The sequence below is a fragment of the Haliaeetus albicilla genome, chromosome 28 (genome assembly GCF_947461875.1).
Source record: "Haliaeetus albicilla chromosome 28, bHalAlb1.1, whole genome shotgun sequence".
In the NCBI taxonomy this organism is placed as follows: domain Eukaryota; kingdom Metazoa; phylum Chordata; class Aves; order Accipitriformes; family Accipitridae; genus Haliaeetus; species Haliaeetus albicilla.
Window position 1 is genome coordinate 14,371,660 of NC_091510.1, and position 17,397 is coordinate 14,389,056.

A 17,397-nucleotide genomic window follows, 5' to 3' on the forward strand; every position below is an offset into this window, starting at 1 on the left:
CGTGCTTAGGGACAGACACCCGTGGGCAGGGAGCGGCACTTTGGGTTGGAGTGGCCTCCTTTAGGGTACGAAGGAGGTACATCTCTTGGGAAAGGCCACGTGCCTAGTGCTCCAGTGGCTGCCCCGGGTCGTTTTTTCTCTCCTTTTTGCTACAAGGAGCTGGTGGGAAGGGTACAAGACGTTTGTGTTTGCAGGACCTGGGAGAGACACTCGGCAGACCCAAGCGCTCCCTGCAGTCTTGACATACCTAAGTGTCTTGGGAGTTGTCATGTAGACCTTGCTTTGGACCTGGCGTATTCGTGCAAGAAGCCAAACATACGAGCACGGGCAAACTACAGGTTTACAGAGCCACATCTTGTGTACCTGCTAAACAATACACTTGTGGAAATCTCATCTCGAACAGGAGCCACCTATTTATTCTCAAGAGTAGTCCTGTTTTGTGGAATTACGCTGGTGCTGAATGCATATTCACAAGAATGCATCCTGTATTTAGTGCTGATAAGTTAACTTGAAAGTGTGGATAGAGTTGTTGTTTTATAACTGTGACTCTCCAGATGTTTCTGTGTTTGGCAATGTATTTCTTGATTAGAATATTTGGTTTTAATCATGGTTTTATAACCAATCTGCTGCTTTGTAATCATAGTTACGAAGTTTTGCAAGATGTATAGCCTTGAAGATTTCTGTTGAATGTTTATGGATTTATTTATGGGCATTTCTGTTGTCTTCTGCCTTTTTTTAAAAGTTAAATGGTACCTAAAAAATTCTTATTAAAACCAGGTAAATGTTTATTGCCTTTTGATAATGATGACAGAGCAAATGATACCGTTTCTGTTGTTTTTCAATGTGTTTGTGATTCTTTTAGTATATGCATGTGACTTTCCTGATTGGTGAGCAGTTATGTAAGTTTTCATACTAGATACATACATTGATTCATCAGTAGGAATTCTGTCTTAATAAGACGACTGCCTTCTGGTGTCTGAGCACTGTAAGCTTGATTAAGGAAGGGGAAATCAGTGGGAGCCAAAGGAGGCAGGAAGGGAGTCGGAAAGAACAAATTTCTTAACTAATTTGGAGAAAATAAGCCACTTCTGAAAGCAGCAGACATCCTTATCTTGGTGGATGTGCTAAGAGTTTGCCTTTCCTAAATTAAGATGTCAACTAACCCTTTATATTTGTTACATAAAAATGTGTCCTGTATTTATGTATATTTGTGTGTATGCATTTCAAAATGGCATATTGCATGGACAGTTAAGTGTTTTCTTTTGACTTTTTGGTTACAAAGTTTTCTGTTTCCACAAGGCATTATTGTCTCTCTAGAGCAGCTATCAATCAAAATATTTACAAAAAATGTTTACTGCCATAGCCCAGTAAACAAGGCATGAAAGGTTATTCCAAGCCTGAGTATTAGAAAATGCTACTCAGATTTTCAAATACGTAGACCAATACAGAAGTAATTTATTTTTTAAATATTTTTTTCTCCTAAATATATTTATTTTTATTATTTTCAGTTTGTGATATACCATGATATTAATGTAAAGAAGCTTTCAGGAAGAAGATTTAGTGGAAGTAAAAGGTTTTATGTGCATTTTAGCCCAACAGAGTGAACTAAATTTATTTCAGTCCACTGAGCTAACTATATAACCTAATCCTGTTATTTTATTTGCAGTTTCCTGGATTATCTCTAGCTCTTTAATCTCATAAAGTACCGTGTTTATTAAACTGCTTGCATGTGTTGGGGAAAGGCATTGGCTGAAAGAGACAACAAAATTTCTTGCACAGCTTCCTTAATTTGAATCTAGGAATGTACACCACCTAAAGTAAAGGCAGTAATGAAGTCTGATTACGTAAGTGCTTGTAATTTTTAAATAGATTTTGTGCTTAAACCTAGAAGGAATGGTATAAAATAGGCAAAGGTATAATAACCAAGTTGTGACTTAGCTGTATTTTAGCAGTATGTTGCTAATGCTGCAACAAAAGGGCTCTTGTCTGTAGTTACCTGAAAATGCTCATTACATCTTGTGCTTCTAATGAGCTAAATTTCAGTTTATAGAACAATCTAGCACTGATTAATTCTACAATGGTGGTAGTTATGAAATATTACAATACTTGTGCTAATCTTCTAGAAAGTTTATATGATACAAACATGGATAAGTTTTGGTCAGCAATGGCCTTTTTTTATAAAACTGCTTCCATAACACTCTTTTTAGAGGAGTTAAAATCCTCTTACTGTGACTTCTTAGAACTGTGTTTACTGACAGTGAGTGTAACACCTGTCTTTAATATGGTAATGCTTTATGAGGAGAGTTGACAGTGGATTTTCGAAGTGAGGGAAAAATACAGGTGGTAGAGGAATTGTTTTAAATAACTATTAACCATATACATTTGGTTAAGAGTAGTTTATGTGCTATTGTAAAGTGAAAACATGGCTAGAAAAAATGTGGAACAATTCAGCAACTCTGAGTATTATTTATACAATGCCTGTACAATGGAAAAAAGGTCTTGGATAATATATATACTACTATTTCTTTAATGCTTTTCTTTCATGCTTGGTGTACCTCCATGCCTGTATGTTTTTTTTCTATCACCTTGGTGTGGATTACAATATGTAGGTGCATGAAAAATGCCCGTGTGTACTTTGGGCCTGTAGGTGTTTCTGTCCCAAGTTTGTGTCTCTGGGGATCCATTCAAACGCTGGAGCATCTATTTGCCTGTGTCTTACTGAGGGAGGGGAGACGAAGGTCCAGTCCTGGGGACACTTGCTCAAACTGAACGCGCCTTAGATAAATGGCTGCGCAGGACGTCGTACTGGGTTCATTTCTACTTTGACGATAAAAGAAAAGGCTCAGGTTCACTAGTAGTTTCTGCCTACGCAGGACTGAGATCTCAGGACTTGTTTTGAACCGCTGTTGGGGTTATACCTGTGGTTGCAGAATACCTTTCTGATCGCTACAGTACTTGCTGTGGGTCAGTGTGACACTGAGCTCTGCCTGAGAGCTCCCGGCCAGAGTCTTTAGACCACTACAGCTGCCCGGAATGCAGTTGTCCTTCATTTCTTGTCTCGTCCTTTCTTTCTTCCCATAAGGGCTAATAGCACTCATGATACGCTTTTTTGAGGACAAACCTAATGCCTGATTTTCAGTGAACTAATCTGTTTACATTTGGCTTGGCTCCATCAACGACAAACAATATTAAGTCTATTAAATAGCATCCTGGTATTTTAGAGCATTTGTGCATAAGTTTTGCAAAACAGTGCTTGAAGGTTGTTTACACAGTGAAAAAGGCAATTCTCCTAACTTAGCATATTAGTTATTTCTTATAATGTTTGGATCGCAGTCCAGGGTAGATGTAATATATTCAAAAAGGCAAAAATCCAGGAAAAACCTTTCCTTCAGCAGAGTAGCTGAAATGAACAAAATGTTCCTGTTCTTTAATTGCTTTTCTTTCTATGACTTGCCATATCACATAATAACATGAAATAAAACAAAAGTGCATCTGTCTAATCTTGTAGCAGTCATTCAAGCTGAACTCCCACGTACTTCAATTCTAACCTCTTCCTTTTGGTTGTGTTCCTCTTGCTACAATAATAGAGGTGAAATACCTGTGACAGAAGTACCAGAGAGGGTGGCACGTGGGAGAACAGTAGTTTACTTGGATAACCGTGGCCTTGTCAAACAGCTTGCATGATTCAGTTTTGGGGAGGAGGCTGGGAGAAGAACGATCTTCTGAGAGCCTGCAGCCTTTGGAGCAGGGCAGCTTCCCAACACAGATTTCTTCCGACTATAACCATAAACCTGTCAACGTGCGCTCATGTTCAAGAAACTACCGCACTCTTAGACATTTTAGCCAAGCGCCTCCATATTTTCAGCTTCTAAAGATCATTCTCATGAGCATCTGCTTTCTGGTTTGATCACGTAGCCCCCTTAGAAACCAGTGTGGCAAATAAGGACACATTTATGGTGCGTATTGCAAAGAGCTAGCTGTAAATGAGCCAGATCAGGTATTGGAAGCAGCGTGGCCATATCGCATAGTAGCCGTAGCTGTGGTTAACTTCTAAGTTTCAGGAAGCTGTTTGGGTTTCTCTGCGTTGCACCTCAAAATGCCGCGACTCAGCAGGTGGGAGCTGTGGACATTTGATGCACAGGAAGGGACCACGTGGCCATAAAACCTCTTTTCTTCTGGTTCTTAGCACGAGTGGGAATGGTGCCACTGAATGTTCTCTGAGATGCAAGATAAAATAGTAAAATAAGGCCTCTGTCATAAACAGGTTATCAAAATCGGTACATGATATATATATATATATGCTAAATAATATGTTTATTAGTAATCATGACTAAGAGGAAAATCCATTCTTAATTCTCTGAAATGTATTAAACATTAAAAGATGGAATGACATTCTGTTCAGAAACTTCTGCATAAAATGAGATGAGGTATTCAGTGGGAGATGTTGCCTTATTGCCCATAAATTAAAAATGAGTACTTGTATGTGTTTGGTTATTATTTTCTAAGAAAGAATTGCTAATTGTTAGTAACTAAGTAAAAAATACCAAATACTGGTATGATTAAATATTTACTGGATAAAAAACAGGGAACAGAATCCAGGACTTGCCTCCTTCTATGCCTAAAGCAGTCACTAAATTGGAGAGTCACAGTCACATTTGTTCTTAATCTCTTCCCTCAAAAATCTGGGTTTCTTATCTCTATACACTGAAGCCGCTTTAAAAGATGGATGGAGAATGCTGGAAGTCCTAGAATAACCTCAGGCTTGTTAGACAACACTCATTCTTGGGAAATGTGGTTTGACGTCTCCTTGTAAAAGGAGAATATTGGACCCACAACTTTTTTACTTTGGATTACATCCCTAATCCCTAAATTACTAGAAGGAAGGAATAAGGGTACAATAACTCCCATAGTGTATTAGGCATAGGAACAGGCTAAGCATAAAAAGAGTCCTCCCCCAGAGCTCTGGGTATGAATCCTTCTGATGTGGGATAGGATTTAAACCATGTCACTGTCCACAGTCATCTTAGTTTGGTCACCAGCTCCAGAACAGATTTTACACATGACCTGACTGTTTATGCCTCAGTTTCCCCTCCATTCAGATAGGATATTATTTGATTTTGCCATATAGAGAGGTAGCTGCAAATATATATTCACTAACAGGTTGTGAGTTTCTCAAATACAACAGTAATGACTTTAGAAAGGAAAAAGCCCTAAAAAAGTTAAAACCAGTATACCAATATGTCTGAAAAGGTGCTTCCAAAGTGAATTTTCTCACACTAACAGCAAGGAAAATCCATACTCCCAGAGTTTCATAGAGGAAAAGATATTGATTGAATTGTCTGGCTTTCTGGGTTCTTATACTTTGAGTTTACGATGGGTTTATATGATATGATTGAGTTCAGTAGCAGGAAACTTGATCCAGAAATATGGTAGGTGTTTCCTGTTCTGTATTACCTGAAATAGATAATTCTTAGTCCACAGCTAAAAGCACGGCCTTGTTTTCACTGCAAACTTTTAGAAATTAATTCAGTGTGTTTAGATTTGAGCAAAATCACTCACAGTTTACATTAAAATCAGAGTTCTAGGAAACTTATTTCTTTTAATACTAGGTACTGTAGAAGATTCAAAGAATAGAAATTTTCTGTGCAGGATATCTCTTTAAAGCTTTAACACTTAAAACACAAATCACAATACAGGCTTGTTGGTATTATGTCACAGGTAACACATTCAGTAGGTTGGATCTGGATTTACCTAATGAAGATAGATCATTTGTTATGAATCTCTCTCTCATAAAAAACATGGCATTAATATAACTGTAAAAATTCTGACATGATGAGAGGTCCCTCTAGTAGAAACAAATCTAGATTTGCTTCTGTGACAATTTAAGGAAAGTATTTTAGTAAAACTATCAGTAAAACTGTGAATCAGACTATAAATATGTTTATTTTTTTTTGAGTGAAAGGCTTAATTTGCAGAGGAGGTGCTGCATGCAGATGTTGCAGGTAAGGCAAAAGCAGGGCATGAAATTACAGGCTGCCATCTGTTTTAACAAATTAATTTTTCAGTTCTGCCAGTCAAAATTTAAAATTCATGATTAATGCATGGTGCTCAGTTTGAAGCTGTTGGAATGACAGGCGGTTCAGCATTGAATTCTACTACAGCTAACAAGGCAGATCAGGGAGGTCAGAGCTTATTTCTTGTAGTCTTACACAGGCAAGGAAATCCTTCTCCTCATCCTTAGTATCTTGATTTCAGAAAGCTCGCATCATCTCCAATATGTTTTCTTGGAAAAGAGAAGGCTATGAGAAAGAGATGATTGGTAAGACTCTATTCATGTTATTACATCTCTTTCAGTATTTTGCAGAGGTTGGTGGTTAACACTGCAGATAATCGTCCTAAACCAGAGAAACTCTGTAAGCAGTAGTGATTATAAATTGTAACAATTATCTCACAAAGGTTGTTAATTATAAAGGTAATGGGACATGCTTTTAAACTCCTGTATATCTTTCCTTTTTTCTCTTTTTTTTTTTCCTTTTTAAAGGAAAACCTTTGAAATTTTTGTGTTGTATTTTTGTCCAACATTGTGGATATTCTATAGAAAATTATGCAATTTGTTAGATCAAAATTCACTTTCTTAGTTTTCAACACACTCCCACCCTCCAATTTTACCATTTATTCTTATTTTCTCTTTAGCTGTTATGTAATTCAGTAGAATTAATTGTACCTGTGCTTTTTCAGCATTGATTTTTATTCATCTTTTTTGCATTTTACATTCTGTAATTCTTAAAAACTTGAAATGATTTGGATAAGTTAAATAAGCAGTAACAAAAAATACAAAGCACAGAGAGAAAAATAGGAAAACTGGAAAGGAAATGAAAATAAATAGCAAAGCTGGAAGTAATTTCTTCTATTCCATTTGATGGCAAGAAACTTGGACTGGGGTTGAAGAATTAGAGGGGGAAAAAGATGTATCATAGGTTTTGTTCTCCAGAACTAAATCAGTGTAGGAATTCCAACTGGAATAAGGTCAAGTTTGCCAATTTGTTTGTTGGGGGTTTTTTTACTTATAAATTTCATATTAAAAACATTTAAAGGTTGGGGTTTTTGGTAAAAAATAAGACCAGGTTATTTTTCAATGGGAAAAGTTTCAGACAGAATATCTCATTGGGTCTTCTGGGGCTTACGGCTTGTTTGCTCCTGTGGATTACAGTCATGATTTGGAAAAGTTTAGGAGCTGCTCTGTTTGCAGTGATCTGAGTAGCATTCCCAAACTGCCAGGTACCAAGTTGCAGTTCTGAGAGGTTACAAACGCCAATGCCGACAGTCTATTGATCACCAGCTCCATCAGCTAAATCAGCTGGGCAAAAAGAATTTCGAGGTTTCATTTGCACTGTTGTGCATTATCCCTTATTTGACGTACGATATTGTATGTGGATGATGCATAGTTAAGGAAGACAAATTAAATCTTCATTACGAAGAAAATATTGTCATCTGTGTCAAACTCTCAAATATTAGACTTTGTATGCTTTCTCAAATGAAAGAAAGAAAGCAAGCTACAAGAAAAAACACTTTAAATTATATCTCATCTTGCAGAGTCTCTCGTGGAGAAACCAGAGAAGTTCCAGGTCTCCCAACTGCTCCCAACTGGAGGTTTCCACCTTTCCCAAGAACTGTTAATTGTATGTGCCATGTTGTCAACTCTACATCCTTACAGTGGCAATAGGGAGGTGAAGAAGGGCAGTGCAAGCGCCAGGTTTTACAGATAACAGGGCAGTGTTCTGCAGTTAGAATCAAAGACTAGTGTGGGGCTGTCAGGAACAGGCACTGGCAGATCGGCTACGTGGGGAATTGCTCTGCAGCGCGGCTTCACATGAATGATTCAGGTCAATATCTCTTGAGCAAAAAGTTTGCAGTGGAAAGACATTTGTGATTTAAGAGAAAACCATACTTATGTTTTTCAGATTAGTAGACCTTCTCGTTATTATTTTTGAAATTTTTGTTAATGGCCTTGTGATCCTGTTTCGAATTTTCTAACAGCATGGTAAGAACTTAAAAATGGATTCAATTAAAATTACGTGTATCTTTCAGAGAAAATAATTCCCTCAGAAACAGAGGAAGTCACGTTATCTTGTTTAACTCCTGGCCTTGCCTTAGTAACTGGATAAAAGAATTTGTATCAAAGCTAGTCTTCACACAATGTGTTCTCTACTTTAGAGTTTCTGTAGCTTACAAATTATACCAAATGTACTAAAGGCTTTCAAAGCATGTGGTTTCTTTCTAATTCTAACTGTGATTGTGTGTGTGGATCGGATTTACAGGATAGTCAGTTCAGGATGGAATAGAATAATTAGAAAACGTCAGTATGGACGAAAACCAGACCTATCTACAGATTGTGATAGTACAATTTTCAGTATTCTAGGGAAAAGAGGTGATCATTCAAAGCAATACAGGCAATATTTAATACATTCTGTTTCTTTTATGCATGCATATGTGCACATGTGTGTGCGTGCATGGTATCATTCAGTGGAGTCATCCTTTTGAAAGTGTTCTCCAAAGCAGTTGCCCACGTACATGGTTTGCCAGCACATTTTCCTCAAAGTAGCACAAAGTCTCCTTGCACAAAATAGCACCTAATTGCCCTGTCCTATGTAACTCCCCATATATACATGTATGTATGTATGGCTATACACATTTTATATATATATTATATTTTTTTTTTTTCACACAGTCAATGGTTAGGTGTGGTTATTATGGCAGGTTTCAAACACCCCAATTATTTTGGGGTAGAGAATTTTACAGCCACAATATTGAATGAGTGGTGATTTTTTGAAAACCTGTTACTGTTTCTATGCTTCAAATGTACACTGCGGATTTGCACTGAAGTAAAAAACTAAGTTGTTTCTAGGTTGCTTTTTGTTTGCCATATTAAAAACCATGGTCTATTCTTCCCTGGCTGCGTACATGTAACTCCCATTACCATTACAGTAAGTATCACACAAACACTGAGGAGGTAGAATAGTTCCCCAAGGCCTTTATGTTATCCTCCATGCATTAAACCATGTGGAGCGGAACAAAATAATCTGAAAATATGAAGGCTTTTGAACTAGGGCTATTGAACTGTATTATCCTTGCTGCACTAATTCCACAGAATCAGCAGCAGCAGCAGAGCTGATACAGACAGAACCCACCCAAAAGTACACAGATAATTTTTCTAGCCTTCTGGAAGGCAGTGCGGGACAAAAGGCTGCTCTGCTCTTGTAGATATGGTTGGTAAGTTGCAGAAAAACTGCAAATTATTGGGTGTAAGGAAGAAATTTTGTAGAACACTTTTTTAAAAAGTGTGTTCTCATTCAATACTGCCTTTTATGTGTGTATAGGTAGTATTGATATATTGATGACTAAGGTCTCTCAATAGGTCATTAAAGAAATTATTAGTGTTCTTCAGCCTTAAAGCTGGTGGAAACATGAAATTTTCATTCTGAATAAAGCATTATGTCTTTATAATATTAAAGAGTTTAGATGATTTGGGGAGAAAGTATCTACTAAAGCAGTGTATGCTACTGAAACGGCCTTCTATAATAACAACTTATTCCATCAGAGGGTTTTGACCAAGTTTTTAGGTTGCTTTTTCAGCAAAACTAGGACAGAAATGTAGCAAGCTTTTGGCCAGTAGCTAAACTAGCTCTAAAGCTAATAATGCTGGTGTGCAGTTTCCATCCCCTAAGATGTGTCAAACTATTCTTTTAAATGTGACCTCACTCAGAAATATCAGTTGTTCTTTGCAGAAAATTTAGGGTAAGCTAAAAATTCTAATGAAAATGTTTCTTCGAAAACAATTAATTTCTTTGGATTTTTTAAAAAATATATTTGGGGTATATTGCATATATCTTTATGGAAGATATGCTTAGGTTTTTCTGAGCATATTCTCAATGAAATTAACAGCTTGGTCAGTAATTTAGTTCTATTAATATATAATCTCCGTTACCATGCCTTTATCTGTTTAAAGTTCATATGCCTTCCTGGCTGTGATCATGAACTCTTATGCAGTAACCATAGCTTGCAAATATTTGTTCACTTATTGCTGGTTGTTGTCCTTCTTACCTGTAATAAAGCTAAGTAAACAGCTACAGGCAGCATATGCTTATCTCATTGGTAGGCTGCAAAATGATGAATCAGAGTGAATAATTATTTGGAAAATAGACTGCTTCAGAGCAAAGAAAGCCACCCACCTTGTGTCATCTTAGAAACTTTAAATATATTAGGAGAATATTGGCTAGGCAGGCCAGACCGATCCAAATTAGTAGGATGTTAACATTTATTTGTAATGTAAAGAGACAGAGTAAAAGGTCACAAAAAATTTCATTACTGTAAATCTGCCAGAGATATAGCTTCCCCCTGATATGGGACAAACTGTTCTGTAAAAGATGTGCGTTCACAAATCTCATTTTTATAGGACTTGTTTCATTACTCTCTGAATTCAGTAGCAAATGTCCTGATGGTATTAATGGCGTACAGCTACTTTCCTGCAAGGTGCACTCATCTCTTGCACCTCCAGGATTTTATTCAGCAATTAATCCCTTCACTGATGTTAGAGGAGGTCAGACTCTCATTGGGTTGTCTCCGTCCTGGGATACAAGGCTGGCACGAGAGGTTACGTGGAAGGTGAGAACTGCTGTTGGGGCAGCTACCGCAGGAAAGAAGCTATGGCAGTGCTGGGTAGGAGGCAACAGAAGGAAAAAAAAACCCAAACAAACCACCAAAATTATCACTTCAGGAACATGAGATTTCTTGTTTGGCTTCTTTACTGAAGATCAGGTTTAGTTGGTTTTGCATTACGCGTTGGTGACTAAAGGTCACTTCTTTCTAGTCCTTTTCTATCATTTCCTTCCCATGTTACGTTTCATCTTATGTTTTTTATGCTGCCTCATTTCCTTTCTCTTTTCTACTCATCTCATCCCTAGATAGGGAACGGGGGAGGGGGAAAGGGAATAGTGGCTATCTCTAGTGGTATTTCTTCTTGACATTAGATTTATCTGTGTGACTCAACTATACTGCTTCCCTAATGATTGATACTGAATTTCTTGAGCTTCCACTTCCCCAGGCACGTTGACAGCTGACAGAGACAAGTAGATGAGTGGAGGTTGCCAGTCCATCCGCATCCTTCTTCCCAAAGGTCATTCGTTGGGTGCCTCCTGTCCTCTCTCCAGAGGACCTTTTCTGAGGACACTTGCTGCTTCCTTCTCTGACACCACAGGAGGTCACGTTAGAGAAATCCAGCCTTCAGTCTTCCCCATTTACTCCTGTGAAAAAGCTGCTTAACCATAAAGATTTTAAGCTGTATTTCTATTCAGAGGCATTCTTCGTTTTGGATCTTCCTCAGGCCTTACACTACCGTGTTAGACCCCCGCATACTGCCTTTCTGGTTTTGCCATATATTTCATAGAAAATCACTGCGAAATCTTCCAGTATCCTCCCAAATCATGTTGTGATTGGACTGCCTGTCCTTTCCATCAAATGTTGTGTATCATCCTCTTCAAAAATGTTGTCCTGCACCCGTCACTGTGTTATCTGTATACTTTTTCGTAGCAATTTGGTAAGCATGTCAGATGAATTACTTCAGTGCTCCCATGTAAGTATGTGTATATCCTAAAGCTATGTGAAAGCAGACAGTCAAGGAGGTCCGCATGAAGAATCATTTTAAGCAATTTCTGTGTTTTTCTCTATTCTTCTTTCCACTCAGTTCTCCAGTGAGCTGGGGAAAATATTTCTGCAAAATGATTTAATTTTTTATGAAGCTGTAGAAAGGTGCAAGAGCTGTATTACCTGCTGAGAAAAGAAAGCCCAAGTGGGCACATAACATTATTTGAACTTGTCTGCTTTAGCAGGAAAACATGTATTGCATACATTTAAAAAGTTGTCTTGGCCTCCCAGGGTGAGCTGAGCTGAGCTGTTCTCACTCGTTACTAAATTTAGCATGAGTGCACGGAAACAGAAAGGAAAAAAGCAAATAAACCTTGAATCTTCACTTCCATGAATAGTTAATTGTTAACTGCATAATGTCTTGCTTTTGAGATGATATTGGACAGACATTCTTCTTTATTACAAGTGCTGTGATATTATTAGAGAGAGGAAAAAATCATAGAAAAAAATCTGCAAATAAATGTGGTCCTCAGACAAATAAAACCTTCTGAGGTTTTTGTTCCTCTTATAAAACACTTAAGCTGGCCATCAGACTCTAACAAGGAGTACATCTGGGAAAGTAAATCAATGGTAATGTTTCATAAAAAAAAAAAAAAGAGCTCAGATGCTCTTTAAAGGTTTTGTGGTTCTGTATTGGTTGTGTTAATGAAGTTCATTCTCTGAAGATGATATAACTGCACATGCTAATGCTTCCTGCATTAGTGAATGAATTCCCTTTTCTCTTATGGCAGAGCAAGTCTCTAGTGAGAAACTGAATTCATGATGAGATATAGGTCAATATCTCCCATCTGACTAGGGCGATCCTCCCACCAGCCTGCAGAGAATGTGGGTGGTAATGAGAAGGGCGCAGGTATTAGCAGAGATTAAAATAAATGAAATGAGCTCTGCTTGTCGGCAAAATTATCAGTTATTCTAGTCTCGCAGACCTGATGTTTAAATGAGTAATAGGAACATCTCTGATGATACAGGATAAAATGGAAAGTGGAAAAGCAAAAATGTCATCAGCTTTTCTGCTTTGGCACGTAATTCATGCTATGCCTGAGAATGTTCAACAGAAAGAAACCTTCCTTTAAGTGAGGATGCCCATTTCTTGACTTGCTTGTGGCCTTCTGGCTCTCCCAGAACTGACAGCTTCAAAAAGCAGAAAGGAATACAAATGAACTGGTGTCAGTAAGTTGCCGGTTAGGCTGCTGTCAGTAATGGGAAAGGTGATCCCGTGCAGCAGGAAACATCAGGCACTCAACTGTAATTATATCATGTTTGAGATGATGGCGAGCAAAAAAAGATATGTCAATGAGAAGCAGGGGCTGTGATTACCCTTCACAACATCTTCCAGCTCTGAGAGAGCGGCCATAAACTGCCGCTCCTTCAACAAGTGATTCGACTTTTATTATAGCGGTAGTTTCTAAACCTGATTCCTACGGAGAATATAAAGGAAGGATTTAAGCCTTTCCAAGGGCTCTCTAAATTTGCATGAGTAAAGAGTTGTGAGAAAACATTTTTAAGGCAAGGAACTTTAAACAGTGACCACTTCCTAGCAGTGACAGGATTATTCGTACGTGAATAGTTCATTTCCTAGGGCTCTCTAGTAAAACAAATAATATGGATAAATGCTCTAACACACATTTCCATTGCCAGCAAAGAATAGTTACTTCACCAAGCTCTGAGGAGCTATGATGAGATGCTGCATAGAGATACGTTTACTCTTAGAGTGCCTCTCTGCGTGTTCAGTAACCGGCAGTGCCCGCTGGATGACTGGTCGGTTACCGCACGTCCTCTTCAGCATTGACGTGACTTGCCGCAACCCAGCTGTCACAGTGTGTTTCAGTTAGGTTTGATTCCCTTACCTGGAAAGGTCTAAAAAGCTAATTGGCACAGAGGTACTTCTGTCTCCCGGTTGCAGGAAGATAAAATTATGCAGCAGACGGGGGAGAGGAAATACACAGGGCGATGATGTTTCCTACTGTCATTAAAATTTTAGGTAAATCTGGAAGAGTAGGGGTCATTGTAGCTAGAGGTGAGGAGAGGGAGTAGTTAAATTTCTCCCTGACAGGGACAGGGTTTTATGTTTAATAAGACAATCTCAAAAATTAAAAATACCCTGTCTTAAGCAGAAGAGCAGTGCTATGATACACTCAGGTGTTTTGGAAACTGTTATGCCAGTGAGCAGCTGGCAATAATATACTTTAAATGTCACATTTAGAAGAATTGATATATTATCCTTCTTCTTAAATGCAAACATTTTGAAAGATATATGGAGAATTCATGGAAAGCTTTCATTCCTGATGCGTGTAAATAATTAACTAGTAGGGATAATTTACTGCTTTATGTTAGAAAGGGTTTAAAAAAATCCACCCTTCTACTTTTTGCCAGTGGAAAATAAATGCTAGATGAGTGCCTATGCTCATTTTCCAGTCTTACATCTTCCTATTCAGGACTGTAGAGAGAACCATTTTTTCATGCACTGCCGCTACCATCTAGTGTCATGAAAAATGCTAAACAGGATTTTTATTGTGTGTACTGAATTAATATCCCTGAGTACTTCAGCATAGTTGCTGTAACAGAAGACACAGCCATTCAGTTACAGTATTTGTTGTTACAGATTTCTAGTTTTGTGACAGGAGAGAGGGAAATAACCAAAAATAGTTTCAGGGCAGATCTTCTGGTTTGCAACTACACCATATGCCCACCACGCACAATATGTCTGATTATTCCAAAAATTGAAGTGTAGATGGTAAAACATGATGAATGAAATATATGGCTGGTATAGCACTACTGACTTCAGAGAAATTACACTAGCAACAAATCTCGCCCAATGACCTAACAGGTACATCTATTTTCAGGCACCTACTTGTAGCTGTTTGTCATTTCAGTACGTTTCTGTGTCACATCAGTGTAATTGAGAGGTTCTTTTCCACTCCTAGAGAGCTTCCAAACTGATTCTGAAACTAATTGAAAAATCACTCCTCTGTTTTTTCCTCTCAGTTTATGAAGAAATTGAGCCCGTCTGGTATATGTCCCTTTCATAACAGCATCCTCTGTGGGGCTTTAATCGAATCTGCATTCTAGCAAGATGTTCTGAGTTTCTGCTTGCTCTCTTACAAGTAAAAGCGTCCTTTTGTTCTCAGGGACGCTGTTTTTATTAGATCACTGTTAAGGGTATTAAAGAAAAGACTCTAGAAATAGTCTCTCACCATCCCTCTAAAAAGTTGCATATCTGATTTATATGTTGTATATGAAACCACCGCACACATTCCACCCCATTAGGCTATGTGAGGACACGTAGCATAATATCATCCACCAGCAGGCTGTTACTTATTCCATAGTTCATAAACTGATAGACTTTAGGAGGCTTATGCAAAAGTGATTTAAATCCTAATATTACAGCTGTCAAAAAACAATCCCCCTGCCCCCAAGAACTAGCCCACAGAAGTGACAGGTTGTGACAGGGGCTTGCATCTGAAAAAGGAGGGATGTCTAAAGTTATTGGGAACAGATCAGAGAGGAGATGCACAGTGAAGAGCTTTGGCAGAAGTAAATATGCCTTGTGAATAGCTTTTTAGCTTTTTCTCTGACAGAGAAATAACAGTTTTCCTACTGTCACATTTGCTTGCTTACTACAAGCCTACCCCAAATCCATCAGCATAAAAGGAAAGATTCTGACTGAATTCAGAGAGCTTTGGTACCAGATTTTTAACAGGTCTGTACTTTCTGCTTTGTTTGCCTAATTCTCTTCTCTTTATTGCTGCTGGAGGAACACCACAGCTCCTTTGTCCTTCTCTCATAAGCTGAGTACTTGACCTTAGCAGAGTCTAGTTAGAAAAAAGACATCTATATCTTGTGTCTGGTTGTCAGAAAGATTAGCGTGAAAATCAGTTATTCAAGGACCCATGTTTGAACTTACCATACTTGTAAAGTCTTTCACCTGTTCCCTTAGAGCTCTGCCTGATCTTCTTTTTTATGCCTTTTATTAAATCAGCCCTAATAGATTTGATTATGAAGATGTCTAGAACAAAGAAAAAAAGTGCCTTCACTCGCTGACCTAAAACTAACTTTTAAAGTCTAGATGAGGGAGAGAAGCAGTGTGGAGCACTGAGATGGTCTGTGCTTTAGCAGGACCGAAGAACAATAAATCCCCCAGAAGTGTAAATCGGCAAACCCTGATCAATGGCTCCATGTCCACTTTCACCACCCAAAGATCTGGCCAAATGATATGAGCAGATTAAACAAATCCTGGAGGAAAATGTCTTTTTTTCTTTTTTTCGTCTTTCAAACTCAATATAGCCAAAGTGGCAGATACTGTGTGGCAAGCCAGCGGCAAGGCCAGATTCTGCATCGCTTCATTACAATAGCAAGCAGACAACTCTGTAGTTGTTCCCCTGTATTTTTTAAGGTTCATTTTTCTTGAATAAGGATGAAATTATCATCACAGTGCCATCTCTGTTGTTCTCATTTGACATTTCTTTCTGTATCAGTCATTCTCATTTTTATATGGAGAAATTCAAGACTGTTGTATAGACTTTTCCAGGAGGTTATGGGTCAGCTAGGGAGCAGAATGGGTTTTGGCATCTAAAATGCATGCAGGAACGCAGGCTTGTTGGCTTAAGTAGATTAGCAAGAAAGTAAAAATTTTAGCAGTGCTTAATGATATCAACAGTGACATTTTCAGCCAGTGTCCTAGAAAGACAGCTGTAGCAGTTCATGCTTCCCAAAGAAATAGTAGAGACTGTTGGCAAAGCTCAGGAGCACAACTCTGCATGATTTGAAGTTCATTCATGTTTGAGGAGGATTATTCTTGACCTTGTAAATCAAGAAAGCATATTTTTAAAAACAAAGTCAAAAGTGATAGAATAATTGCAGGAAGTAGTTTTAATGCACAGACAGCTAAGGAAATCTTGGTTTTTTAGCACAGTCACTGTTTTAAGAGACTCTTCTTTGACATCCCCAGAATTTCACAGGCTAATAATTAAAGTGAGCCAGGCAATTAAAGATAAGAAATAAAAGTAGCAGACAAATATAAATGAACATTTCTTGCTGAGGTACTAATGGAAATAATTAACTGTGAAAGTCAAGTAACAGTGCAGAACTCAATATATTCCAGCTCCAGGTTTTATTCAGAGACATTTTACTTTCATCCTCTGGTTTCATCTGCAGGGAGTATGCAAGTTAGCGGCACTATCTTGAACTGAAGTAGGAAGTTCATAGCAAAAGTTAGTTTTAAAATGCAGATCTTTCCTTTTTTGTGAAAGTTCAGTCCTATTAATATAAAATTGATTTGCGTTCTAGAATAGAGTATTTAAATTCGTGCCTGTTATTCTGGTTTATTTAAGGAAGCGCATTCTTCTACCAGCAGGTTTCAGAAAGGCTTCTCTGGCTGAGGAAGTGATCAGTGGAGAAACAAAAGTCTGTGCATTCCCAGTTTCTTCTGACCAATGCACACTTCACAGGACAAAATGGTAATGAGAGGACGAATTCTTAGCTATATAGGCATTGCTAAGGCTAATAGGGATGTCGGGAAATTAATTTTCTTTTGGACAGATTTGTTTTTAACCCACTTCAAATGAACCAGAATCAGTAAAGCTGACTCAAATATTTTTGGTAAGCAATAGATTTGTCATGAAAAAGTCATCCCAAAGAGAGTTCACATTCAGGTCTAATTCAGTAAGTAGCTTTGACTGAAAAAGCGAACTAGTGGGA

The 17,397-nt window shown here is 38.0% G+C and overlaps 1 protein-coding gene across 4 annotated transcripts in view; it reads left to right on the plus strand.

The window, feature by feature from the left end:
* PTPRR (protein tyrosine phosphatase receptor type R) overlaps positions 1-17,397 on the plus strand; it is a 154,497-nt gene that overhangs the window by 33,648 nt on the left and 103,452 nt on the right. Inside the window, exons 1-2 of one of the 4 annotated variants that reach the window (XM_069773774.1) lie at positions 1,732-1,844; positions 17,054-17,156. The exons of 2 other annotated variants lie outside the window; for them this stretch is intronic. In XM_069773774.1, the coding sequence (XP_069629875.1) occupies positions 17,133-17,156 (24 nt within the window). In that variant the 5' untranslated portion in view covers positions 1,732-1,844; positions 17,054-17,132. Of the gene's footprint in view, positions 1-1,731; positions 1,845-17,053; positions 17,157-17,397 lie in introns of those variants that run through there. One more of the 4 variants, XM_069773776.1, reaches the window with a different exon arrangement.